This window comes from Chiloscyllium punctatum, chromosome 25 (assembly GCF_047496795.1).
Source record: "Chiloscyllium punctatum isolate Juve2018m chromosome 25, sChiPun1.3, whole genome shotgun sequence".
NCBI classification, from domain to species: domain Eukaryota; kingdom Metazoa; phylum Chordata; class Chondrichthyes; order Orectolobiformes; family Hemiscylliidae; genus Chiloscyllium; species Chiloscyllium punctatum.
The window spans coordinates 26,654,126-26,679,756 of record NC_092763.1 but is presented as its reverse complement, the minus strand read 5'-3'; the positions used below and the strand labels follow the sequence as shown (position 1 = coordinate 26,679,756).

General features: G+C 43.4%; 1 protein-coding gene across 4 annotated transcripts in view; it reads right to left on the bottom strand.

The window, feature by feature from the left end:
• The window catches only part of btk (Bruton agammaglobulinemia tyrosine kinase), a 123,122-nt gene that overhangs the window by 71,013 nt on the left and 26,478 nt on the right, over positions 1-25,631 (bottom strand). For 3 of the 4 annotated variants that reach the window (XM_072594873.1, XM_072594876.1, XM_072594875.1), the window contains exons 2-3: positions 13,109-13,272; positions 8,153-8,257 (exon numbers count right to left, since the gene is read on the bottom strand). In XM_072594873.1, coding sequence (XP_072450974.1) covers positions 8,153-8,257; positions 13,109-13,234 — 231 coding nt within the window. In that variant the 5' untranslated portion in view covers positions 13,235-13,272. Of the gene's footprint in view, positions 1-8,152; positions 8,258-13,108; positions 13,273-22,412; positions 22,470-25,631 lie in introns of those variants that run through there. The other variant, XM_072594874.1, reaches the window with a different exon arrangement.

Sequence of the window (25,631 nt, the reverse complement as noted above, 5' to 3'; positions counted from 1 at the left end):
AACTCTTTACAGGATTTGTGTCATTTCTTCATGGTTTCTACAGCGATTTTCACTGCCCTCACAGCCTCTCCATTTGACTGGGGGTTGTGTGGGGATGATGTATAATGCTGAATTTCTCCATCTTACATGAAGCATCTGAATTCTTCACTCATGAACTGAGCACCACTGTCACTCAGCATAATGTGGGGAATTCTGAAATGGCTGAAGTGTATTTTTTGTGACAACTGAAGTGATAATTATTACCGTCCAGCTCCGATTAATCAAAGGCGAAAGCTACTGTGACACGATAATCAGTTCCTGTGAGAATGAAGCAGTAGACTGTCAGCTTCATGAATGATCTGCCATGTTGTCATGTGTTTTCTGTGGCTCTTGATCTTGCTGAACTTAGAATGCATCACTAGTGTAGCAATGGTGGAAATTTTATTGCCATGTTTCACCAGTAGAGCAAGTCTCTTCTCTTCCTCAGCTTGATCCAGTTCCTTGATCACTTAGAGTCAGAGTCATAGAGATGTACAGCACGAAAACAGACACTTTGATCCAATTTGTCCATGATGACCAGATATCCTAAATTAATCCAGTCCCATTTGTCTGCATTTGGCCCATATCCTTCTAAACCCTTCATATTCATATTCCCACCCAGATGCCTTTTAAATGTTGGAATTGTACCAGCTCCCACCACTTCCTTTGGCAGTTCATTCCATACAACACCACCCTCTGTGTGAAACAATTGCTCCTTAGGTCTTTAAATCTTTCCCCTCTCACCTTAAATCTACGCCCTCTAGTTCTAGATTCCCCTACCCTGGAAAAAGACCTCAACTATTCACCCTATCCATGCCCCTCATGATTTTACATAGTCTTATAAGATCACCCCTCAGCCTCCGATGCTCCAGGGAAATCAGCCCCAGCCTATTCAGCCTCCCCCTATAACTCAAACCCTCCAACCTTGGCAACATCCTTGTAAATCTTTTCTGAACTCTTTAAAGATTAACAGCATCTTTTATAAAACAGGGCAACCAGAACTGAACGCAGTATTCCAAAAGTGGCTTGACCAATGTCCTGTACAGTTGCAACATAACCTTCCAACTCCTATACTCCATGCATTGATCATTTTGCACAGATACACTTCAGCATCTCTTTATCAAGTCTTTAGTGGTAATGATCTAGTTTATTTGTATAAGATTCCATCTTGAGCAACCTCTTTTCTGCTGTATGTCCAACATTCTCTTGTAACAACATGTGTACCCTATCCTTTTGTCATAACTTTCTGCAGCACTTGGAGAGGTGTATAAGTCATTTTATTTGATCAAGATGTTGCCTTTCAATGTCGTTAACTGAGCATGGCAAACTGGTACTTCCTGTTCACTCAAATGATTTTACATTCTGTCAGAGCAACCTCAACTTTCTTCATATGCAGTGTTGATTTTGACAGTGGGTTCACAATGTACACCTCTTTCTCTTTCTTGTGTATCACGTCTATATGATAGCTCATAGTAAAGTAACTTCCTTTGAAGACTCTTTCATGCAGTTAAAATGGTTTGTGGCATATGCTTTGAAGTGGCTTGTGGTCAGACTCCACTGTCACTTTGTCTCTCCCAAACAGGTATCATTTAAAATGCTGACAAGTGAGAGAATAGCCAAGTGCTCTTTCTCGATCTGAGCATTGTTCTGTTCAGTTTGCATTGATTGCCATGAATGGAAATGCAAATGGTTGTCCTTGCTGCATACAGATTGCTTCAAGTCCTGTTTTGCTGGCATCACACTGCAAGGTAATTTCACCAATGACTTTGTAGCACTTCATTGTTGCTACCATTTTTATTCACAGAAGATCACATTCGGAGAAAAAAAAATAGAAAATAACGTTCCTAAATCATTGACGAATCCAACAAATGGTTGCGCAGTCTTTACACATGCTGGTCACTACATCTTTACTCCAACTCTCACCTTACCACAATCCAGGCAAAACATTTTTGCTTTCAGTGGAATTGAATTTGCTCAATGCTATACCAGGAAATGGCTGAAGACACAAATTACTACACACTAACCAAGCTCTTCCAGTACAGTGACACCAATGACATCCACGGACAATGTGAAAAATTGTCCAGGTATGTCTTGTACACAAGAGCAGGACAAATCAAGCATAGCCAATTAACACCGCATCAGTCAATTCTTGATCATTAATAAAGTGATGGAAGGGGTCATAACAGTGCTATTAAGCAGCACCTGCTCAGCAATAATCTTTTCAGTGATGTTCAATTTGGGTTCTGCCAGTGCCACTCAGTTCCTGACCTCATTACAGTCTTGGTTAAGACATGGACAAAAGAGCTAATTTCCAGAGGTGAGGTCAGAGAGGCAGTCATTAACCTCATGACCAAATTCAACTGAGCGTGGCATCAAGCCACTCTAGGCAAAAGTCAATGGAATTCAGCAGAAAATCTCTCCACTAATTAGTTATAGCTGGTTCATAAGGAGTTGGTTGTGGTTGTTGGAGGTCAATCATCTCAGCTCCAGGATATCTCTACAAGAGATCCTCAGGGGAGAGTCCTAGGCCCAAACATCTTCAGCTGTTTCATCAATGACCTTCCCTCCATCATAAGGTCAGAAGTAGGAATATTGGCCGATGGTTGCACAGTGTTCAGCACCATTCGCAACTCCTCAGATACTGAAGCAGTCCATGTTTAAATGCAATACAACCTGGACAGGATTCAAGCTTATGGTGACCAGTGGCAAGTAACATTCATACCACAAAATAGCCAGACAATGAGCATCTCTAATCAGGAATAATCGAACCAACAATGCTGAACATTCAGGGGCATTTCCACCACAGAATTCCCCAGTATTGACAGTGCTGAAGTTACCATTGACCATAAACTAACCTGGACTGTTATACAAATGCAGTGGCTACAAAACAAGGTCAGAGACTATGCTAGAACTCAATTCCTGACTCCCCATAATATGACGACCATCTACAGGGCACAAGTCGGGAGTGTGATGGAATACTCTCCATTTAAGTAGATAAGTGTGGCTCCAACAATATTCAAGAAGCTTGACACTGTCCAGGACAAAGTAGCCCACTTGATTGGCACCGCATCCACAAACATCGACTCCCTCCAACACCAACACTTGTACTAGCTATAAGATGCGGTGCTGAAATTTACCAAGAGTCCTTAGACAATACCATAAACCAACACCTCTACCATCCAGAAAGATAAGGGCAGCAGATATATGGGAACACCACAACCTGCAAGTTCCCTACCAAGCCATTCACCATCTTGACTTGGAAACATATTACTGTTCCTCTACTATCTCTGGGACAAAATCCTGAAACTCCTTCCCTAACAGAAGGTGGACTGCGGCAGTTCAAGGAGGCAGTTTCCTAGAACCTTCTCGAAGGCAAATAGGAATCAATGCTGAAACTATGTACTTAACTTGAGGCATCTTCAACTATACTTTTTTCTTCTTGTTTCATTCTTTTTCTGATCTCAGTTTATTCTCTGCAGTTCTGTACTGACTACTTCTTCTGCTTTCAGTTGCTTATCATCAGCTGCTGGCTCTTTAAGAAATAATTTCTTGGTCTTCTTTCCTTTCTTCCCATTTTTTAGTACCTCCTCGGTCACTGGAGCTACCATTTACTCTGTCATGTCTTTCAGGTTGGACATCAGGGTAGCTGGATCTCTTTGACAGATTCTGAATTGGTTTCACATGTTCATTTCCTTTCAGATGATATTCGCCAGGAAGATAATCAAAATCTGTAAAAACATTTTGGTAATCTTCAAGGATCTGTTCAGCAACCAATGGCTTAGTGATCTGTGAAATGCTGTCGCTTCTGACACAAATAGTGTCTTATTTTCAAAAAAACCAATTTGTTTAGCGATGTTATTGCTCACACCTGGAGCAGGTGGGACTTATATCCAAGCCTCCAGACTCTAAGATAGTGACACTACCACAGCACCACAAAAGCCATGCCGGCTTATTAATGCAAGCTTTAGACTTGCTTCAACTGGGGTGAGTGGATTTTGCTTAATATCTGGAGCTGTCAGTTTCATTTCCACTCTGTGAATGAGAATTGCTCCAGCATATCTTCAATCTTGTTAATGTTGATCTCGCTTTGTCCACCTCCTGTGTAGTGTAACCCTGTAGGCCTCAATCTGTCCAAGCACCCTATGATCTGTACATCCTTACTTTTTATGATCTTGCAAACAAAGCTTTTCACTGTGCTAAGGTACGCATGACAATAAATCAAATCAATCAATCAATCTCACAAAGGGGGCTTCATCTTCAGATCTCCCTCCTGAGCCACTGCACAAGTTGCCGAAGCTCAGGGTGTTCCACAAAGCACCAATGTCTATCTGACACTTTACACTCACTTGGTGTTCTCCTTCTGCAGTTATCACTTGGACAGTTACATTCCATTGATCACCTTGAGACCTAATTATTGAACGATGTGGAAGAAGATTGATGAGGGCAGAGCAGTAGATGTGAGTCTATATGGATTTCCGTAAGGCGTTCAACAAGGTTCCCCATGGGAGACTGGTTAGCAAGGTTAGATCTCATGGAATAGAGGGAGAACTAGCCATTTGGATACAGAACTGGCTCAAAGGTAGAAGACAGAAGGTGGTGGTGGAGGGTTGGTTTTCAGACTGGAGATCTGTGACTAGTGGAGTGCCATAAGGATCGGTGCTGGGTCCTCTACTTTTTGTCATTTACATAAATGATTTGGATGTGAGCATAAGAGGTATAGTTAGTAAGTTTGCAGATGACACCAAAATTTGAGGTGTAGTGGATAGCGAAGAGGGTTACCACAGATTACAACAGGATCTTGGCCAGATGGGCCAATGGGCTGAGAAGTGGCAGATGGAGTTTAATTCAGATAAATGTTTGGTGCTGCATTTTGGAAAGCAAATCTTAGCAGGACTTATACACTTAATGGTAAGGTCCTAGGGAGTGTTGCTGAACAAAGAGACCTTGGAGTGCAGGTTCATAGCTCCTTGAAAGTGGAGTCGCAGGTAGATAGGATAGTGAAGAAGGCGTTTGGTATGCTTTCCTTTATTGGTCAGAGTATTGAGTACAGGAGTTGGGAGGTCATGTTTCGGCTGTACAGGACATTGGTTAGGCCACTGTTGGAATATTGCGTGCAATTCTGGTCTCCTTCCTATTGGAAAGATGTTAGAACATAGAACATAGAACATAGAAAAATACAGCGCAGTACAGGCCCTTCGGCCCTCGATGTTGCGCCGACCGAAGCCTACCTAACCTACACTAGCCCAATAACCTCCATATGCTTGTCCAATGCCTGCTTAAATGACCATAAAGAGGGAGAGTCCATCACTGCTACTGGCAGGGCATTCCATGAACTCACAACCCGCTGAGTAAAAAATCTACCCCTAGCATCTGTCCTATACCTACCACCCCTTAATTTAAAGCTGTGTCCCCTAGTAACAGCTGACTCCATACATGGAAAAAGGTTCTCACTGTCAACCCTATCTAAACCCCTAATCTGTCTTAAATCCACTCAATAACTTGGCCTCCAGTCTTCTGCAGCAATGAATACCACAGAGACATTACCCTCTGGCTAAAGAAATTTCTCCTCCCCTCAGTTCTAAAAGATCGTCCCTTCACTCTGAGGCGGTGCCCTACGGTCCTAGCCTCTCCGAATAGTGGAGATATCTCCATGTCCACTCTATTCAGGCCTCTCACTATTCTGTAAGTTTCAATCAGATCCCCACTCATCCTTCTAAATGACATTGAATACAGTCGCAAAGTCCTCATTTGACAATCCTTTCATGCCCAGAATCATTCTTGTAAACCTCCTCTGGAACCCCTCCAACGTTACCACATCCTTCCCTAGATACAGGGCACAAAACTGATTACAATATTCCAAATAAGATCTGTCCAGACCTCATACAGTACATCTCTGCTCATGTATCCTCGCCCTCTTGAAATAAATGCTAACAATGCATTTGCCTTTCTAACGACCAACTGAGCCTGCATTTTAACCGTTAGAGAATCCTGAACCACAACACCCAAGTCCCTTTGTGTTTCAGATTTCTGAAGCCTTTCCCCATTTAGAAAGTTAAAAATCACACAACACCAGGTCATAGTCCAACAGGTTTAATTGGAAGCACACCAGCCCTCGGAACGTCGCTCCTATCACCTGATGAAGGAGCGTCGCTCCGAAAGCCAGTGTGCTTCCAACCAAACCTGCCGGATCACAACCTGGCGCTGTGTGATTCCTAGCTTTGTATACCCCAGTCCAACACCAGCATCTCCAAATCATGTCCATTTAGAAATGCCTCTAATCTTCCTATCAAAGTGCATAACATCACACTTGCCCACATTATTTTACATCTGCCACTCCTTTGCCCACTCTCTTAGTCTGTCCAAGTCCTTCTGCAGTATCCCAGCCTCCTCAATGCTACCATTTGCATCATCTGAAAACTTAGCAACAATACTCTCAGTTCTTTCGCCAAGATTATTAATGGATAATGTGATTCATTGTGATTCCAATACAGACCCCTGCTGAACTCTGCTATAGTCACTGGCTGTCATTCTGAAAAAGACTGTCTGCTTTCTGTCAGGCAGTCAAACCTCTATCTATGCAAGTACCTTGCCTCTAACACCAGGGGTACTGGTCTTATTTAGCAGCCTCCTGTGCGACACCTTATCAAAGGCTTTCAGTAAATCCCCTCAATCAACACCAACACAATAGATTATCTTATAGCCTGTTTAACTGAGAGTTTGCTGTGCACAATTTGAAGGCTGCGATTTTTACCACAGCTTCAAAGTGCTTCATTAGCTGAAAACTTTTTAAAATGTCATACAGTTAGGGAAATGTGTTACAAAAATGCACAACTGCTTTCTGAAAAGCATAGAATTAATAACTTCAGAAAACTATTTTATGACACTAATCATTAGCTATGATAGCAGTAACTACTGTGGGATGGTTACAGTTCAGAAAGTCAATGACCACCAGTTTGTTACAGCAATCGATAACTAATCTCATTTCCGTCCTCATTCTCTGCATTTGATCATTCCATTTTATTGTTTATCTGCTCTTCCATTATGAAGATGCAACGATCTCTGCCTCAAGTTACTCAGTGGGAAAGTATTATATGCCCCAACGTCCCATAGAGCACAAACTTTCTCCCATGTTTTATTTGTCAGGCACCGCATCACTGAATTCCAATCCCAGGAAATCATTCAATTAAATCTTTGCGCAATTTAAATGAAAGTTTTTTTAAAAATCTCTTTTGCTCCAGCATGTCTCCATAACTATAGGTCCCCATCACTGGCATCAACCACTCAGCATAAAGAAAACCTTTGTGCCAACGTGCAAATATCACCCTTCAAATCTCCTCTTACGAAACTAGAAAGGGTTCAGAAAAGATTTACAAGGATGTTGCCAAGGTTGGAACATCTGAGCTATCAGGGAGAGGCTGAACAGGCTGGGGCTGTTTTCCCTGGAGCGTCAGAGGCTGAGGGGTGACCTTATAGAGGTTTACAAAATTATGAGGGGCATAGATAGGATAAATAGGTAAAGTCTTTTCCCTGGGGTCGGGGAGTCCAGAACTTTTAGGGTTTAGGGTGAGAGGGGAAAGATATAAAAGAGACCTAAGGGGCAACCTTTTCATGCAGAGGGTGGTACGTGTATGGAATGAGCTACCAGAGGATATGGTGGAGTCTGGTACAATTGCAGCATTTAAGAGGCAATTGGATGGGTATATGAATAGGGAGGTTTGGAGGGATATGGGCCGGGTGCTGGCAGATGGGACTGGATTGGGTTGGGATATCTGGTCGGCATGGACATGTTGGACCGAAGGGTCTGTTTCCACGCTGTACATTTCTATGACTCTATGACTCTAATTAATCAGAATCATCCTCTTGCATCCCTCAGCACCATCTTTAAAGCCAGGCTTTGCTTCTTTCCTGCTAAGTATTCGTGTGTTAAGAGATGCAGCTACTTGTAGTTAATGCACTATTTGCCCCATTTTGGACATTCCCTCTTTTCCTTTGTGTAATGTCCTGTACAATACTGACAGTCTGCCCTCTGACCCTGATCTTCCTGCTGGTTTGAGGATTGAAATGGTATTTTCATGTCCCAGAGTTCCTCTGCTCTATTTCTCCCCAGCCAGAGTGTGACCAGTCTAGCACTCACCTGGAATGGATACTGCCTGTCCAGGGGACAATTTTCCTCAGCAGTTACTCTTTCCACACACTTGACTTTTTCCATCTCGATTGACCCTTTCTTGTTCCCTTGTTTCTGGAGAGAAAATAGATTCAATTAAATTCAAATATATTCTTAACCATATGAGCCCTTAACCTGCTTCCCTCAACGGTGCTGACTCTCTCTCTCTCTCCTGAAGTTGCTGACTCTCTCTCTCTCTCTCTCACTCTGCCGAAGGAGCTGATTCGCTCACTCCCTCTCCCCTGAAGATGCTGTGTCACTCTCTCTCTCTTTAACCTGAATGTGATGACTCTCTCCCCTTCCCTGAAACTTCAGATTGCTTCAGTTTTTCCCTCAGCTTGGAGAATTGATGTTACCTCAGATCCGTGACATTCTCCTGCAGTGAACCGAGCAGGAATCTGTTGAATTAGGAGTAATATCATGGATACATTCTCTCTTAATCAGTATATCCACCCAACACATGCAAATAACCAAGATCCAAATCATTCTATGCTGCACCCCTTCGTAATACATTGCTTTGTCTAATGTGGGAGAGGAAAATCACTTCCTGGTGAACTGTAAGAATCTCTTGTATTGAACAAGCTTTATTTTGTTGTATGTTCGCAACTAGTTGCAAGTTACATTGAGATGATAGACTTTAATCCAGAGGACCAGATGCTGGGTCATTTGAAATCCTAACCTGTTTGCTTTAGTATGATATTATTAAAGTGGCATTCCTCAAACCTTATCAGTATGCTAGATATCGTAGATCTCTGATTCATTTACTTGGGTAGGCAACTGCTTCAGATGAGTACTTGACCCTTGCTCATGCCATTGAGGAACTGAACACTCTTTTGGGAAATTGGCTCCTGATAACCAAAGTAGGTATCAGGCCAGAGCCACTCCTGAAGGTGAAGATCTATATACATACATATATATATACGAGTATACATGCATATATAACATATCTTATTTCACCATCCCCACTCCTAGTCCTCCTTGTGCTACAGTCCCCAGTCTCACAGGCCTGTGGTCTTCCCCAAAGCTTGCTTGCTCAGCTCACACAGAAAAGCCCTTCAGCCTCCTTCAACTTGAAGAGTGTCTGGACTTTTTGCCTGAATTTCGAGGAGCTATGACCAGACTTCAGCAATTGCCTTTTCCTTTGATCTGTGAGGATCCGCGAGCCCTTCAAATCTGGCTGGAAGGTACGTGCCAAGAAGAAGAAACAGGAAAAAAAAGAGAAACATTTGGAAATGAAGGGCATAAGACCTGTCTCATTCACGAGATTTGCTGGTCCATCGACAGTTCTGAAGACGAATCATACTGAACCCAAAACATTCATTGTTTTTCTCTCTCCATGCCTGCTGACAGACCTGCTGAGTTTCTCCTGTATTTTCTGTGTGTGGTACTGTTTCTTCCCACAGGGCACCATGTTCATAATCTCGCCACAGCATTCTCCACTTTTTAGCTGCCTCTGCTATATTCACCCAATGGAAAATATTCTTATAAAGTGCCACAGCCTTGTTCTGAGATATGACAGCCAACTCAGTGATGTCCGCACTTACCAATCACTCCCCTTACCATCTATTGTGACAATCTATCACCAGGCCTAGCTTTACAATGGCTACATTCCTATCCTGGCCTTGCCCAGCCTAACACTTCTATTTCGTACTGGGTTTCCAATATATATTATGTATTGATACAATGAAGTCATGGATTTGTTTGTTGAGCTGCTGTTTTCTGCAAACGTTCCATCACCTCACTAAATGACATCATCAGTGTGTCTTTGTTAAGGTGTTGGTAGTCTGTCCTGTCTGGTATTTATATGTCGCTGTTTGTTGGTACTTCCAGTTCTGTATCTGTGTAGTTTGTATATGGGGTCCAGTCTATTGATTGATTAGATTAGATTAGATTCCCTACAGTGCGGAAACAGGCCCTTTGGTCCACACCAACCCTCCGAAGAGTAACCCACCCAGACCCATTCCCCTAATAATGCAACTGTCACTGTGGGCAATTTAGCATGGCCAATTCATCTGACCTGAACATCTTTGGATTGTGGGAGGAAACCGGAGCACCCGGAGGAAACCCATGCAGATACGGGGAGAATCTGCAAACTGAGGCTGGGATCAAACCCAGGTCCCTGGCGCTTTGAGGCAGCAGTGCTAACACTGAGCCACTGTGCCACCCCCAAAGTTCCGGTTGGAGAGCCAAGTTTCAAGGATTTCTCTGGCATGTCTCTGTTTTGCCTATATTTGGATGGTTACATTGTCTCAGTTGGATTTGTGTCCTTCATTGTCAGTGTGGTTGGAAATGAGAGAGTGCAGGTCATGTCTGGCAGTGGTAACCTGATCTTTGTGCACTTGTATGGTCGGTTTTCTTCCTGTTTGTCTTTTGCAGTGTTTTTCTCAGTCTTTGCAGGGTGTCTTGACGACAACGTTGGTCCTGTTGGAAGTGGGTGTCGGGTCTTTAACCTTTGTGAGGAGCTGGTGGAAGGTGTTTACTGATTTGTGGGCCACTAAGATTCCCATTATGAAATAAAATATGACAGAGATGTTAGAAATGATAACAGAACCTGCTGGAAACATTAACAGGCCGAGAGAATCTGTGGGGACAGAAATAGAGTTAATATTTCAAGCTCGAAACACTGACATGGTTTCTCCCATCAAAGACTAAATAATTGGAGCAGGAATAGCCTATTCAGCCCATCAAGCCAGATCCATCATACAGGGGAGGTGATGGTCTAAGTGGTACTGTCGCTGGACTGACAATCCACAAACACAGATAATATTCCAGGTTTAAATCCTGCCACGCCAGATGATAGAATTTGGGTTCAACAAAAATTTGGAATTAACAGTTTGATGATGACCATCAATGCCGATTGTCGAGGGAAAAACCCAACTGTTTCCCTTTAGGGAAAGAAACTGCTATCTTTACCTGGGCTTGATTACATGTGAGTGCAGATCCACAGCAATGTAGTTAACTCTCAATTGTTCTCTGGGCATCCACATCCCATGAACAAATTAACTTTTAAATATTACAATCATGTTCGATCTGATTGTGATCTTAACTCCACGTACCTGCCTAAGCCCTTCTCAATCAAAAATCTCTCTAACTCGGCCTTGATGATATTCAGTGACTCAAAGCCCAATGTCTTCCAGAGAAAGGAATTCCAAACACAACATCCCTCTGAGAGAAGGAATGCCTTTTCATCTTTGTCCTAAATGGTAAAAGTATTAACTTCAGAGAAGCTAGAGAGACTCGGATTGGATAACTGCTGAGAGGCTTGTTGGGCTGAAAGCATCTCGGAGTTGGGGAGGGAGTCTATGGAGGGATTTGTAAACGAGGATGAGGAGAAGTTTAGCATCAGAGCATTGCAGTTCAGAGAACACAGAGGGTGATCGGAGGGTGGGATCTGGTGTCAGTTAATTTTGCTTACCTTAAGCTTACAGAGGGTAGGAAGTGGGACACCTGGCACTATTTGAATGTGCTGACCTGACAAATCAGGGCCAGCAATCTCTGACTCAGCACATCACAAATGCAGTACACCACATCGGGCTTAGATGTTTATCTCAAGTCCTCAGCAGTCAGAATTAATCAAGATCTCTTGGGTGACTAGATTAGATTAGATTAGATTACTTACAGTGTGGAAACAGGCCCTTCGGCCCAACAAGTCCACACCGCCCCGCTGAAGCGCAACCCACCCATACCCCTACATCTACCCCTTACCTAACACTACGGGCAATTTAGCATGGCCAATTCACCTGACCTGCACATCTTTGGACTGTGGGAGGAAACCAGAGCACCCGGAGGAAACCCACGCAGACACAGGGAGAATGTGCAAACTCCACACAGTCAGTCACCTGAGGCGGGATTTGAACCCAGGTCTCTGGCGCTGTGAGGCAGCAGTGCTAACCACTGTGCCACCGTGCTGCCCCAAATGGATTCTTAACCCCATTAGATGCTCCAAAAGTAGTGCACAATTGAGGAACAGGCACCAACATTCAATGGTGTCCAATTTTGTTGCCTTTGTTCCTTTCCCTCAGCCACAGAAAAGTTGTGTATAGTGTTTTGGACCCCTGGATATTGAGATGCTGTACTGCTCCCATAGCAGGAGCACTGCCCAAATGCTGTGCCTTCAGCATCAATTCCTGCTCTGTCGTGAGCAGCTGAATCACCACAAACTGAGGAGAAACGAAAGGGTAAAACTTCAGCCAGTTATTATTCAGGGCACATCGCTGATGATTGTGTGGATTGGCTGAGGTTTCCATCAAGACTGTGACCCCACAATGAATAATTGTTCAAGATCACCTAACAAACCACAGTGATGCAGAGGGCAGAAAGTGATTGCATAGAACTGATCCCCCAATTGGACGTGAAAGCTGCATTTTTACAGAATTGCATCAACCTCAGATGCGCCTAAGAATGGCAGCGGATTGAAAATGCAAAACATCTAGCCCTCACTTCGAGTAGTTTCTGTTTTACCAGGACAAAGCAGCCCTCCTGATTGGCACCACGTTCACCATCTTAAACATCCATTCTCAAAACCATCACCAATGCTCCTTAGACAGCATCTTCCAAAACAACAACCACTTCCAACCAGAAGGAGAAGGGCAGCAGATACATGGGAATACCACTGCTTTCAGGTTCCCCTCCAAGCCACAGACCATCCTGATTTAGAAATATATTACCGTTCACTCACTGTCGCTAAATCAAAATCCTGGAATTGTGGGTCAATCTACAGCATGTGGACTGCAGCAGTTCAAAAAGGCAGATCACTATTACCTTCTCAAGGGCAACTAGAGATGGGCAATAAATGATAGTGATACCCATGTTTCACGACAGAATAAAAAACACTCTTGCTACTCACAAACTACCTGCTGAACAGTATTGCTCCAGTTAATATCTAGGCTTCAGGTGTATCAGAAACCTCTAAAAATAGACACTTACCATTCGTTCACTGTCATATTCATAATAGGAGATTTTGGTGTCAGTCAGGATGAATAATCTCTCCTTGTAGTTGAGAGGTGATGTCTTTTTCTTCTGCTGTGATCTCTTAATGAACACCTCCTCCATGAGTGCCTTTGATGGGAGCAGACAACCACTGAGAGATCCTGTCAGAGAGAAACAGGGGGAAACGTCAAGGACACGAAAAAATGGGAGTAGCAACAGAAGAATTTGGTCCATGAATGCCAATCATCTCACCCTCCCCTAATTCAAGGACAGTCCAGTGATGCCTGAAAGACTCTTTACAAGACTCATTTACAACTGACTTTAAACACTAACTTTAATTCATAGGTCAGTTAGCTCAGATGGTTAGAGCATGGCGCTAATAACGTCAAGGTATAAGTTCAATCCCCACACTGACCAAGTGCGTTGTTGAAATTTGCAAGTCATGCCTTCCACACTTGCAGGGTATGCATTTGTCCTTGCACACCTTTGTAGGTGACTAGGTGGTTAGCACTGCTGCCTCATAGCGCTGGGAAACCAGGTTCGATTCCTGCTTCGGGCGACTGTCTGTGTGGAGCTTGCACAATCTCCCAGTGTCTACGTGGATTTCCTCCCATGGTCCAAAGATGTGCAGGTCAGGTGAACTGACCATGCTAAATTACCCATAGTGTTAGGTGCATTAGTCAGGGGTAAATATAGGGTAGGGGAATGAGTTTGGGTGGGTTACTTTTTGGAGGGTCGGTGTGGGTCACGTGGCCTGTTTCCATACTGTAGGGAATCTAATCTAATCTACTTCAGTCATTGGGTCAGATCATTGAGTGACCTAGAATTGCACCATTCTAAATGATGGGAACAAGATTTCCAACCAACCTACTGCTACTGCATTCTGGGAAAACATAGTAAAAATCAGATATACAGGCTCATTAGTCAATAGGAGTGGGTTTTTCCCAGCAGGTGCAGTAATAATAAGGATATGAGGGATGGTGCGAGGACATGGGTGTCATATGCTGCAGTATCATTTATAGGTGGCTTGTGGTGACAGCAATCTCCTTTCTGTTCTCTTAAAACAAAATATTACCAGGTTAAATAGGCCCTACTATAATAGAAATAAAATCAAACAACTAATGGAAACTCACAGAACTCCAAATGAAACTTTTCAAAATCAAATCAAAATATTATTATCTGGGGTGATAATGAACTTCAGCCCATGTGGTGCCCACTCGCCTCTAAAGGTCCCTGTTGTGCTGGTGTACTGCATGCTCCATCTCAATGGCTACCTGAATGCAACATAACTATGGAAGGGGGTTAGATAGTTCATACGATGACCTCCTTCACGATCTACAGCCTGAACCTGTTGATGATCACTTTGGCCAGGGCAGGAGCAGACCCATAAGGAAGCCTTTGAAGCTGTCCATGGCCTCTCTAACTCCTGCTTTCAGTGATAAGTATAATGGTCTTTCAAATTAGCAGTGGCAGAACATGTAAATTATCAGGCCTTAACAAGAATAGGCATTTGCCTTACACAGCAAGATACTGTTTGCTGCATTAAAGCAATGGGTGTAAGCTACATTAGCTAGTTAGGTATAATTATAATTTCTATCAGAATCCGGAGCTGACAAGTCTATCTCCACAGAAACCTCGTTTCTTCTCCACCTACAAACTTTCACCATCCATGGGTGGAGCTATATGAAACTTCAAAGTTAACTCTTTCAGAATAATTACCTTACAAAACAATGGGATCAACTGGGAGACCACAACTGTGTATCCTGGCAGTATAGCTGGAAAAGGAATTGGAATCCACTGCAAGGGAGCACAGTATGTGGGATGGGCCAAAGCTGAGGGCCAAAGGTAACAGTATAAAAGTAGTGGAGAGCTTAAGAAACTAGGTGGCAAGGTAGGGTTGGGTGCCAATGGAATGCTTGACACCATGGCTAATGATGGCGTCATAAAGATAAGTTTATGACAAGGAAGAGGGGGTAACCAAGGCTGGATCACTGAGGGACTGCAGAATGGAAGAGGTCAGTTGTTCCTGGAGACTATGTCCTGTCAGATCATATGGAGTGGTTGGACAGGCAATTAGAGGCAATGAGGAACTTACAGGAATCAGAAAGTTGACAGTTTCAGGAAGGTGGAAACACTGCAGATATAATCAGGTAGATGGGTGACCGTGAGGAAAGGTTGTAGATGTAAGCAGGTAGATGGGTGGCTGTGAGGAAAGGTTGTAGAAGTAGGCAGGTAGATGGGTGACTGTGAGGAAAGGTTGTAGAAGTAGACAGGTAGTACAGGAGTCTCCTTTGGCTACTTCCATCGCAAACAAATATGCAGTTTTGGAAAAGATAGCAATGACAGCCAGGTTCCTGCTACCGAGGCTGACTCTACTGTAAAAAAGGTATGTCAGGTTCTAAGCAATCGATTGTGATAAGGGATTTTCGAGTCTGAGGCACAGACAGACATTTCTGCAGCTGACAGCAAGACATCAGAGTGGTGTGTTGCCTCCCTGGTGCCAGGATCAAAGATATCTCGGAATAGGCCCAAAATATTCTAATAGGGGAGGGACCAGCAATGTACACATTGGTGTCAATGATATAGGTAGAGAAAGGGAACAAGGTTCTGAGGAGAGAATATAGGAAATTAGGCAGGTGGTTCAAACATATGCCCTCGTGAGTAGCATTATCTGGAGTACTCCTGGTTCCATGTGCTAATGGGGGTAGGAATAAGAGGATAGGACAGATCTCTGTGCAGCTATGGAGCTGATGTGAGTGGCAAGGATTTACAATTTTAGACCATTGGGATCCCTTCTGCGGTAGAAATGACCTGAAAAAGAAGGACAGATTGCACCTGAATTGGAAGAGGACCATTATTCAGGTGGGAGATTTGCTTGTACCGCTTGGAGGATGGAAACTAGTGGGGCCCAAAAAGATAGTGAGAAAAGAGATAAGGGGATCAAGTTAAATAGTCAAGGCAAGCAGGAGCACAGTAGAGAATAAGTTAAGACTGATAAATTAAGCTGCATTAGTTTCACTGCGAGAGGACAGGTAAGACAGATGAACTTACCTGGGCGTCTAATCTGGTGTCACTATTTAATGAAAGGTGGTGAGGAAACGTCAGGGAATTAGACCTTGACATCAGTTGTTGAAGGGGATTCTGAGGGACAAGATTTACCTGTATTTGGAAAGGTACAAACTGATTAGGCATAGTTAGGGCATGGTTGGAAACATGGGATTGGGATACCATAGCTGTTACAGAAATGTGGCTCAAGAAGGGGCAGGACTGATAGATTAATCTTCCACAGTATAGATGCTATAGGAAGGATAGAAAAGGGGCCAAGAGAGGAGGTTGAGTGGCATTTTTGGTTAAAAGGATAACATTTTGGTTGTACTTAGAAAGATAGTCCTGGGAGTACATCCAGTGACATTATTTGGGTGGAACTGAAAAATAAGAAAGAGATGATCACCCTAATGTTATTAGACTATAAATTGAGAAGCAAATATGTAAGGAGATCTCAGGTATCTGTAAGAATAATAGGGTTTTAATGGTAGGGGATTTTAACTTACCAAACATAGACCAGGACTGCCAATGTTAAGGGCTTAGATGGAGAGGAATTTGTTAAAAGTATAGAAGAAAGTTTTCTGACTTGATATGTAGATGTACCCATTAGAGAAGGATCAAAACTTGACCTTCTCTTGGGAAATAAGGCAGGGCCAGTGACTGCGGTGCCAGTGGGGAAGCACTTTGGGGCAAATGACCAAAATCCAATAGTTTTAAAATAGCCATAGAAAAGGATAGATCTGATCTAACAGTTAAAGTTCTAAATTGGAGGAAGACCAAATTAGGCAGAAACTATCAAATTTTGAAAGTTGATTGGGGGTGGCTGTTCGCAGATAAAGGAATGGTTTAAAAATGGGAGGCCTTCAAAAATGCGAAAACAGGAGTTCAGAGACAGTATGTTCTTGTTAGGGTGAGGAATAAAGTGGTAAGTGTAAGGAATATTGGATGACAAGAGAAATTGAGGCTCTAGTCAAGAAAAAGAAGGAGGCTTATGTCAGGTATATACAATTGGGATTGAGTGAATCCCTATAGGAGTATAAGGGCAGTTGGGACATACTCAAGAGTGAAACCAGGAGGGCACAAAAGGGTCATGAGATAGGTATGGCAAATAGGGTTAAAGAGAATCCAAAGAGATTCTATAAATACATTAAGGGCAAAAGAGTAACTAGGTCGAGAATGGAGCATCTTAAAGGTTATGGAACCACAGAAGATAGGTGAGATAATAAATTAATATTTCATATCAATATTTACTGTGGAGAAGGATTTGGAAGCTAGGGAACTTGAGGAAATAAACAGTGATAGCTTGAAAAGTGTTGTATAAAGGTGGATAAATCCCCTTGGACCTAATCAGATGTATCGCAGAACTTTGTGGGAATCTAAGGAAGAGATTGCTGGGCCTCTTGCTCAGATATTTGTATCATCAGTAGCTATAGGTGAAGTGCCAGAAGAGTGGAGGGCGTCTAATCTGGTGTCACTATTTAATGAAAGGTGGTGAGGAAACGTCAGGGAATTAGACCTTGACATCAGTTGTTGGAGGGGATTCTGAGGGACAAGATTTACCTGTATTTGGAAAGGTACAAACTGATTAGGCATAGTCAATATAGCTTTGTGTATGGGCAATCATACCTCACTAACTTGACTGAGTCTTTTGCAGATGTGACAAAGAAGATTGCTGAAAGCTGAGCAGATGTTTATATGAACGTCAGCAAGGCGTTCAACAAGGTTCTGCATAGCAGACTGGTTGGCAAAGTTAGATCACGTGGAATCCAGGGGGTTTAGCCAATTGGATATAAAATTTGTGTGAAAGTGAAAAATGGAGGGTGATGGTAGAGGGTTGATTTTCAGATTGGAGGCCTGTGACAAGTGATGTGTCATAAGTATCGGTGCTGGGTCCACACTGCTTTTTGTCAGTTATATGAATGATTTGGATGTGAATATAAGAGATATGGTTAGTAAGTTTGCAGATGACACCAAAGTTAGTGGTGTAGCAGACAGTGAAGAAGCGTATCTCAAAGTACAACGGGACCTTGATCGGATGGGCCAATTCTCTGGGGAGTGGTACATGGAGTTTACTTCAGGTAAATGTGACGTACTGCATTATGGAAAGCAAACCAGGCCAGGAATTATACACTTCATGGTCGCATCCTGGAGAGTACTGCAGAAAAAAAGAGACATTGGGTGCAGGTGCATATATCTTTGAAAGTGGAGTCGCAAATAGACAGAGTGGTGAAGAAGGTGTTTGGCACACTTGTCTTCATTGGTCAGAACATCGAGTATAGAGTTTAAATGTCATGTTGCAGATGTCAGGACATTGGTGGGGCCACTTTTACAATATTGCATTCAATTCTGGTCTCCTTGCTGTAGGAAGGACGTTGCTAAACTTGAAAGGGTTCAGAAAAGATTTACAAGGATGTTACCAGCATTGGAGGATTTGAGCTATAGGGAAAGGCTGATTAGGCTGGGGCTTTTCTCACTGGAGTGTTGTAAGCTGAAGGGTGATGAAACAGAGGCTTATAAAATCATGAGGGGCATGATAGGTTTTTTTCAGGGTAGGGGAGTCCAAAACTAGAAGGCATGGGTTTAAGGTGAGAGAGGTAAAGTTTAAAAGGAATCAAAGGCATAACATTTTCACACAGATGGTGATGCATGTATGGAATGAGCTAACAGATGAGGGTGGTGGGGGCAGGTAAAATTCCAACATTTAAAAGGCATCTGGATGGATATGTGAATAGGAAAAGTTTAGAGTCATATGGCCCAAATGCTGACAAATGGGATTAGATTAGTTTAGGATATCTAGTCAGCATGGACAAGATGGATTGAAGGGTCTTTTTCCATGCTGTACATCTCTATGACTCGATGAGATTGAGATAGCTGACAGTATAACTGGATGGTAGAGTGAAGATACGGGGATAATAGGAAGGAAAGTTTGATGGAGTGATATGCGTAAGGCATTCTAGGACTAGAGGAGGTGACAGAAGGAAAGGGTGAAAATATGACAAGGTACTGAAAAAAATTATCAATTTAAATAATAAACTTAAGCCAAGGAAAGTCAGCAAGGATAGGGGTGATGGATGATCAGAACTTGTTTTTGAGTTGGTTTACTGGTAGCACTGTTTTGAGTGAACTGATAACTATGATCTAAAGAGGTAGAAGGCCATCTTGTTGGGATAATGTTGACATATTTGTGTCAGGAGGAACTAAACTGAGGATGAGGATTTCAGCAGCAGAGGAGCTGAGGCAGGAAGAGAGATGGGGAATATCAGAGAGATGGAAGTGGGTACAAAGTCTTTGCAAAAGAGAAGGTTTTGGAATGGCAGCCCATCTCATCTCATCTCAGGGTCAAATATGACACTGAAGTTGCAACTATCTAGTTCTGTTGGAGACATGAGGCTGGAAAAAAGGAGATTGAGGGGGGGACCTGATTGAGGTCTACAAAATCATGAAGGGTATAGACAGGGTAGATAGAGATAAGCTTTTTCCCAGGGTGAGGGATTCAGAGGTCATGTGTTCAAGGTGAGAGGTGAAAAGTTTAAGGGGGAGATACACAGCAAGTACTTTACACAGAGGATGGTAGGTCTTAGTGATGCATGAGAATTCCTATAAGCATGGCATTCCAACCAGAACTCTGTCAACAAACACAACGAGTTAGACCCCATCTACCACCTCCTGAGAAAAAGAACAGGAAGTGACTTCACCAGAGGAAATAACATCACCACAGGAAATGACATCACCGACCCAAAGAAACCCAAACATATAAATAGAAAGCAGGGATTTTCAGCAGTGCTTTGCCTGAGGCCCTCTGAAGATGTTACATAGTAGGGTGACAAAACGTCTGGAAATGAACCTTCCAGCTCAGTGAGCAAACCTACATCCAGAGGGTGGTAAGTGTCTGGAACGTGTTGCAAGCAGAGGTAGTAGAGGCAGACACTGTAGATTCATTTAAGGTGCGTCTGGACAGATGCATGAGTAGTTGGGGAGCAGAGGGATAAGGATGCTTAGAAATTGGGCGATAAGTTTAGACAGTGGATTTGGATCGGCTCAGACTTGGAGGGCCGAAGGGCCTGTTCCTGGGCTGTAAATTTTCTTTGTTCTTTGTTCTTGTTCTGGAGGGCCATGTGGAAATTATGGTGTGGATACTAAAAAAAAAAGAACTGTGGATGCTGGAAATCAGAATCAAAATCAGAAATTGCTGAAAAATCACAGTAGGTCCAGCAGCTGTGGCTGGAAGCAGAGTTAATGCTTCAGGTCCAATGACCTTTCCTCAGAAATGTCTCTTCCCCCTGAAGGTATTGACTCTTTCTCTCCTCTCTGCTGACACTCTCTCTCTGTCTCTTCCCCACTCCCCATTGAAGTTGCTGATTCTCTTTCTCTCCCCTGAAGGGGTTGATTCTGGTCTAGGGTCCATTTGCAAAGGTTAATTTCGCCTCTGTGTGATCTGTTGAAGATAACATTCTTTAAGCTTGAACTTACTGACTGATTGCTAATGGAACAATCATCATGGGGAACATCATGCCAACCCACAGGAATACTCTCTCACTGAGGTTTGTTTCTTCACCATAGTCAGCACAACTTAGAGCAGCTAACAGCACATTCCTGACTGAATCCCTTGTGTCATTGTGTAGAATCAGAGCTCTGCAGTGACCCCAGGAACTACAACAGGTCAGCACTGGCTACCCTCTGAGTTGTGGCTTCAAGTCCCACTCTGGAAACACCCCATCTCTGCTGACATACTGGGGAAGTACTGAGGGAGAGCTGCTCTGTTTGAGTGTCACTTTTATAACCGATGAGATAATAAACTGAGGCCCTATTTCAGGTGAATGGCATCAGGGGAGTTGCCTTCATGGCACAGTGGTTCAGTGGTTAGCATTGCTGCCTTATTGCCCCAAGGACCTGGTTTCGAATCCAGCCTCGGGCAACTGTCTGTGTGGAGTTTGCATGTTCACCCAGTATCTACGTGGGTTTCCTCTGGCTGCTCTGGTTTCCTCCCACAGTCCAAAAATGTGCAGCTCAGGTGAATTGGCCAAGCTAAATTGCCCATAGTGTTAAGTGCATTAGTTAGAGGGAAATGTAGGGGAATGGGTCTGGGTGGGTTACTCTTCGGTGGAATGGTGTGGACATGTTGGGCCAAAGGGCCTGTTGCCACACTGTCGGGATTCTATGGATTCTCTGGATGTCTAAGCCAATCCATGAGTCTACCAAGGCTGAGACCTCAGCATACTCTTCCACAGTGGTTGGACGTGGACAACGTCGGCTCGGCAGAAGAAAATGTCAAATAGTTTCTTTCCTCACTGAGCAGAACGTTACCAACACAGAGCTCCTGGAATGTGTTAATTCCAACACCATACATTCAGTACTAAACCAGTGAAGTCTGTGTTGCCTCTGCCACATTTATTAGTCAGATGAAACCATTTCTCCAAGGATCTTATATAAAGTCAATTCGCACTAGGTCATGACCCTGTGAACACTGTCAACTGAGACAGCCAGTGGCAACATCTCAAGGACAAGCTTTGGAAGAGCAAACGAGAACTGAAAGGGTCATTGGCCAAAAAGCAGCTCAGAGAAAAGAGGAGCCAGAAAATCTTCCACCTTCTCAACCCATACTCTCCCTCTTCAGCAGACATGGCGAAGATGGCCAAGCTGAAGAGTGGAGTCTGAGAAACCAAAGTTCAGCATGCCTCACAAGATGGAAATTGTCCAGAGGTTGCAAGGCCCTGACCAGCATAACAACAAAACATTATCTGGTCGTTACAACATGTGAGAATCTTGCTTTGTTAAAGTTGGCTGTCAATTTATTCTAATAGTAAAAACACTTGATAAGTGTTCCTTATTGAGTCATTGACTGCTTTTGAGGAAAGGCTAGACAGGCTAGAAGAATTCAGAAGAATGAGAGGTGACTTAGTTGAAGCATGTAAGATCCTGAGGAGACTTGACTGGGTGCATGTGGAAAGGATATTTCCTCTTTTAGGAGAATTTGGAACTAGGAATCAGAGTTTAGGGTTGCCCATTTAAAACAGAGATGAGGAAACATTGTTTCTGTCAGAGGGTTGTGAATCTTTGGAATTCCCTTTCTCAAAAAAAGCAGTAAATTCAGAATCTTTAATTTTTCTTTCTGCAGCAGTAGATAGATTTTTGATTATCAAGTGGGTAAAAGATTATTGGGATTTGCAGGAATGTAGAGTTGAGGTTAAAATCAGATCAGCCATAATGTTAATGAATAGCAGTGCAAGCACAAAGGCTGAGGGGCCTACTCCTGTACCTTGTTCATATCTTCCACTGGTTGTGCCTTTGGGATCATTTGGAAAGGTGAAGAGTTCTGTCAAAACACAATTGGTAATTTTGCAAGAAAATACGTTTGGCTCATTTGACCCTGCTGCATTGAATGAATTCTCTCTTCACTTCACTGGGCCCATTTTCCAATAACCTAGTGAACTTTCAAAAGTACAGACAGCTCTTACTCACGTGCAGGAGTTACTTCCTCTTTTTATTCATCTATGTAAAATCATTTCAAGTTGCATTGCTGACCTTCCTGATTTGCTTCCTGTCAGCCACACAAAGGTCACCAACTGCCCCTCAGCTGTGTACAAGCAACACCTGCAGCCTGACTCACCAGAGCTATGGCACAGGCACACTGAGCAGCTACTGTTACTGCGAATCATCCTGATCATTATCCCTTCATCCATTATCAGGCAAGCTCCACAAACAATCAGAAAAAAGTATTGTAGGAATTATGAAGAGGAGTAGACCATTCGACCTCTCAAGCCTGCTCCACCTTTTAATCCGATCATAGCTGATCTCATCTTGGCCTCGAATCCATTTTCCTACCCGCTCCTCTTAACCATTCAACCTGTGACCAATTAAAAATGTCCATCTCTCCTCCTTAAATTTATTCAGTATTCCGATATGCACCGCATTCTGGGATACTGAATTCCACAGATTCACAGCCCTATGAAAGAAATCATTTCTCCTCATATCTGTTTTAAATCTGCTTACCCTTATCCTAAATTTATGACCTATCTCTTCTAGATTTTCCCAAGGAGGATTCATCCCCTCTATGCTGAGTTTGTCAGCATCTTATCTACCTCAATCAGATCTTCTCTTATTCTTCTAAACTCACGAGACTGTCGGCCTAAACTATCAATCTCTCTTCAAAAGACAAACCTCTCAATTCTGGAGTCAATCTAGTGAACCCTCTATAAACTGCCTCCAGTATAATTACATCCATACTCAAATAAGGGGAGAATGGTGCTGGGGAAGCACAGCCGGTCAGGCAGCATCCAAGAAGCAGGAGAGTCTATGTTTCGCGCTTCATCAAGAATGGGGGGTGTGGCACAAGGAGGCTGAGAGATAAATGGGAGAGGGGTGGGGCTGGGGAGAAGGTGGCTGGGTAGATGAAGGTGGGGATGAAGGTGACAGTTGGAGTGGAGGGTGGAGGGTGGAGCATGGAGTGGGTAGGTGGGAAGAAAGATGGGCAGGTAGGACAGTTCAAGAGGATGGCACCCGATTTGAAGGTTGGATCTGGGATAAGCTGGGGGGACGGGAACTGGGAAAATTGGTGAAATTCACATTGATCCCGTATGGTTGGGGGGGTCTCAAGGCAGAAGATGAGGCGTTCTTCCTCCAGGGTGGCTAGAGTTTGGCAGTGGAGGAGGCCCAGGGCCGCATGTCCTTGGCGGAGTGGGAGGGGGAGTTAAATTGTTCAGCCACAGGATGGTGAGGTTGTTTAGTGTGTGTGTCCCAGAGACATTCTCTGAAGTGGGACACATGCCTAAACAACCCCACCACCCTGTGGTTGAACACCTTTACTCCCCCTCCCATTCCTCCAAGGACATGCAAGTCCTGGGCCTCCACCACCTCCATACTCTAGCCACCCGACGCCTGGAGGAAGAATGCCTCATCTTCCACCTTGGGACATTCAACCACACGTGATTGATGTGGATTTCACCACTTTCCCCATTTCCCCACTTATCTCAGATCCAACCTTTCAATTCAGCACTGCCCTCTTGAACTGTCCCACAGTCTATCTTCCCTCCCACCTATATACTCTAACTTCCTCTCTGACCTATCACCAATACCCCCACCCTTCATCTACCTATCGCATTCCCAGCAACCTCCCCAAGCTCCACCCCCTCCCATTTACCTCTCAGCCCCAACCTCCACTCAATACTTGATGAAGAGCTTATGCTTGAAACATTGACTCTCCTGGTCCTCGGATGCTGCCTGATCGACTGTGCTTTTCCAGCACCACACTCTTTGATCTGATCTCCAGCGTCTGCAGTCCTCAGTTTCTTCAAGTAAGGGGGCCATACTCCAGGTATAGTCTCACTACTGCCTTGTAGAATAAACATTTCCCTACTTTTATAATCTGTTCCTTTGACAATAAATGCCATTTTCCTTTCTTATTTCCTGCTGTACTTGCATACTAGTTTTCAGTGTTTCAGAAATGAGGGCACCTAGATCCCTCTGCCCCAAAACAATCTGAAGTTTCTCTCTATTTATGCAATTAAATTGCCTTTCTATTCCTCCAATAAAAAATGGATAACCTCACACTTATCCACATTAAACACCATTTGCCAAATTTTGGCCTATTCCACTGATCTATCCAAATCCAGATATGGTTTCTTATTTTTTTCACTGCAGCTTACTTTCCTATCTATTTTCATGTCTTCAGCAAATTTGGCCACAGTATGTCTGCATCCAAGTCAACAATGTAGATTGTAAATAATTGGGGCTTGAGGACCGAATACAAAAAAAAATGAATGTAAGTGCTGGTGTTGGATTGGGGTGGACAAAATTAAAAACCACACAGCAAACAAAAAATGAAAGAAGACAAATGAAAAAGGAGAAAGGAAAATAAACGTAGGGAAAGGAAAGACAAAAAGAGAGAAAGAAAAAGAGTCGAAAGAAGGTGAGAAACCATGTATGTGTGTGTGGATAAGATCCAGAACTGCAATAGTTTGTTTGAATTCTTTCTTTAGAAAATGGACGTTTGCTGGATTTTAAAATGGCTGCTATTGAACACAGAATGAGAAAGTTGACTGCTTTCAAATTTCCACCAAATATCAGGACAAAAGCAAATATTGCCTCCTGAAATGTGACAATCTGTGTATGGGGGGAGCATTCGAGCCAAGCCAACATGAAAGACCATGTATGGGCGGCACGGTGGCACAGTGGTTAGCACTTCTGCCTCAGAGCACAGCCTCAAGCGACTGACTGTGTGGAGTTTGCACGTCTGCATGGGTTTCCTCTGGGTGCTCCGGTTTTCCTCCCACAGTCCAAAGATGTGCAGGTCAGGTGAATTGGCCAAGTTAAATTGCCCATAGTGTTAGGTAAGGGGTAAATGTAGGGGTATGGGTGGGTTGCGCTTCGGTGGGGCGGTGTGGACTTGTTGGGTCGAAGGGCCTGTTTCCACACTGTAAGTAATCTAATCTAATCTAACCTGGAGCCAGAATTGCTACCTTAGCTAGTTCTGAGCGAA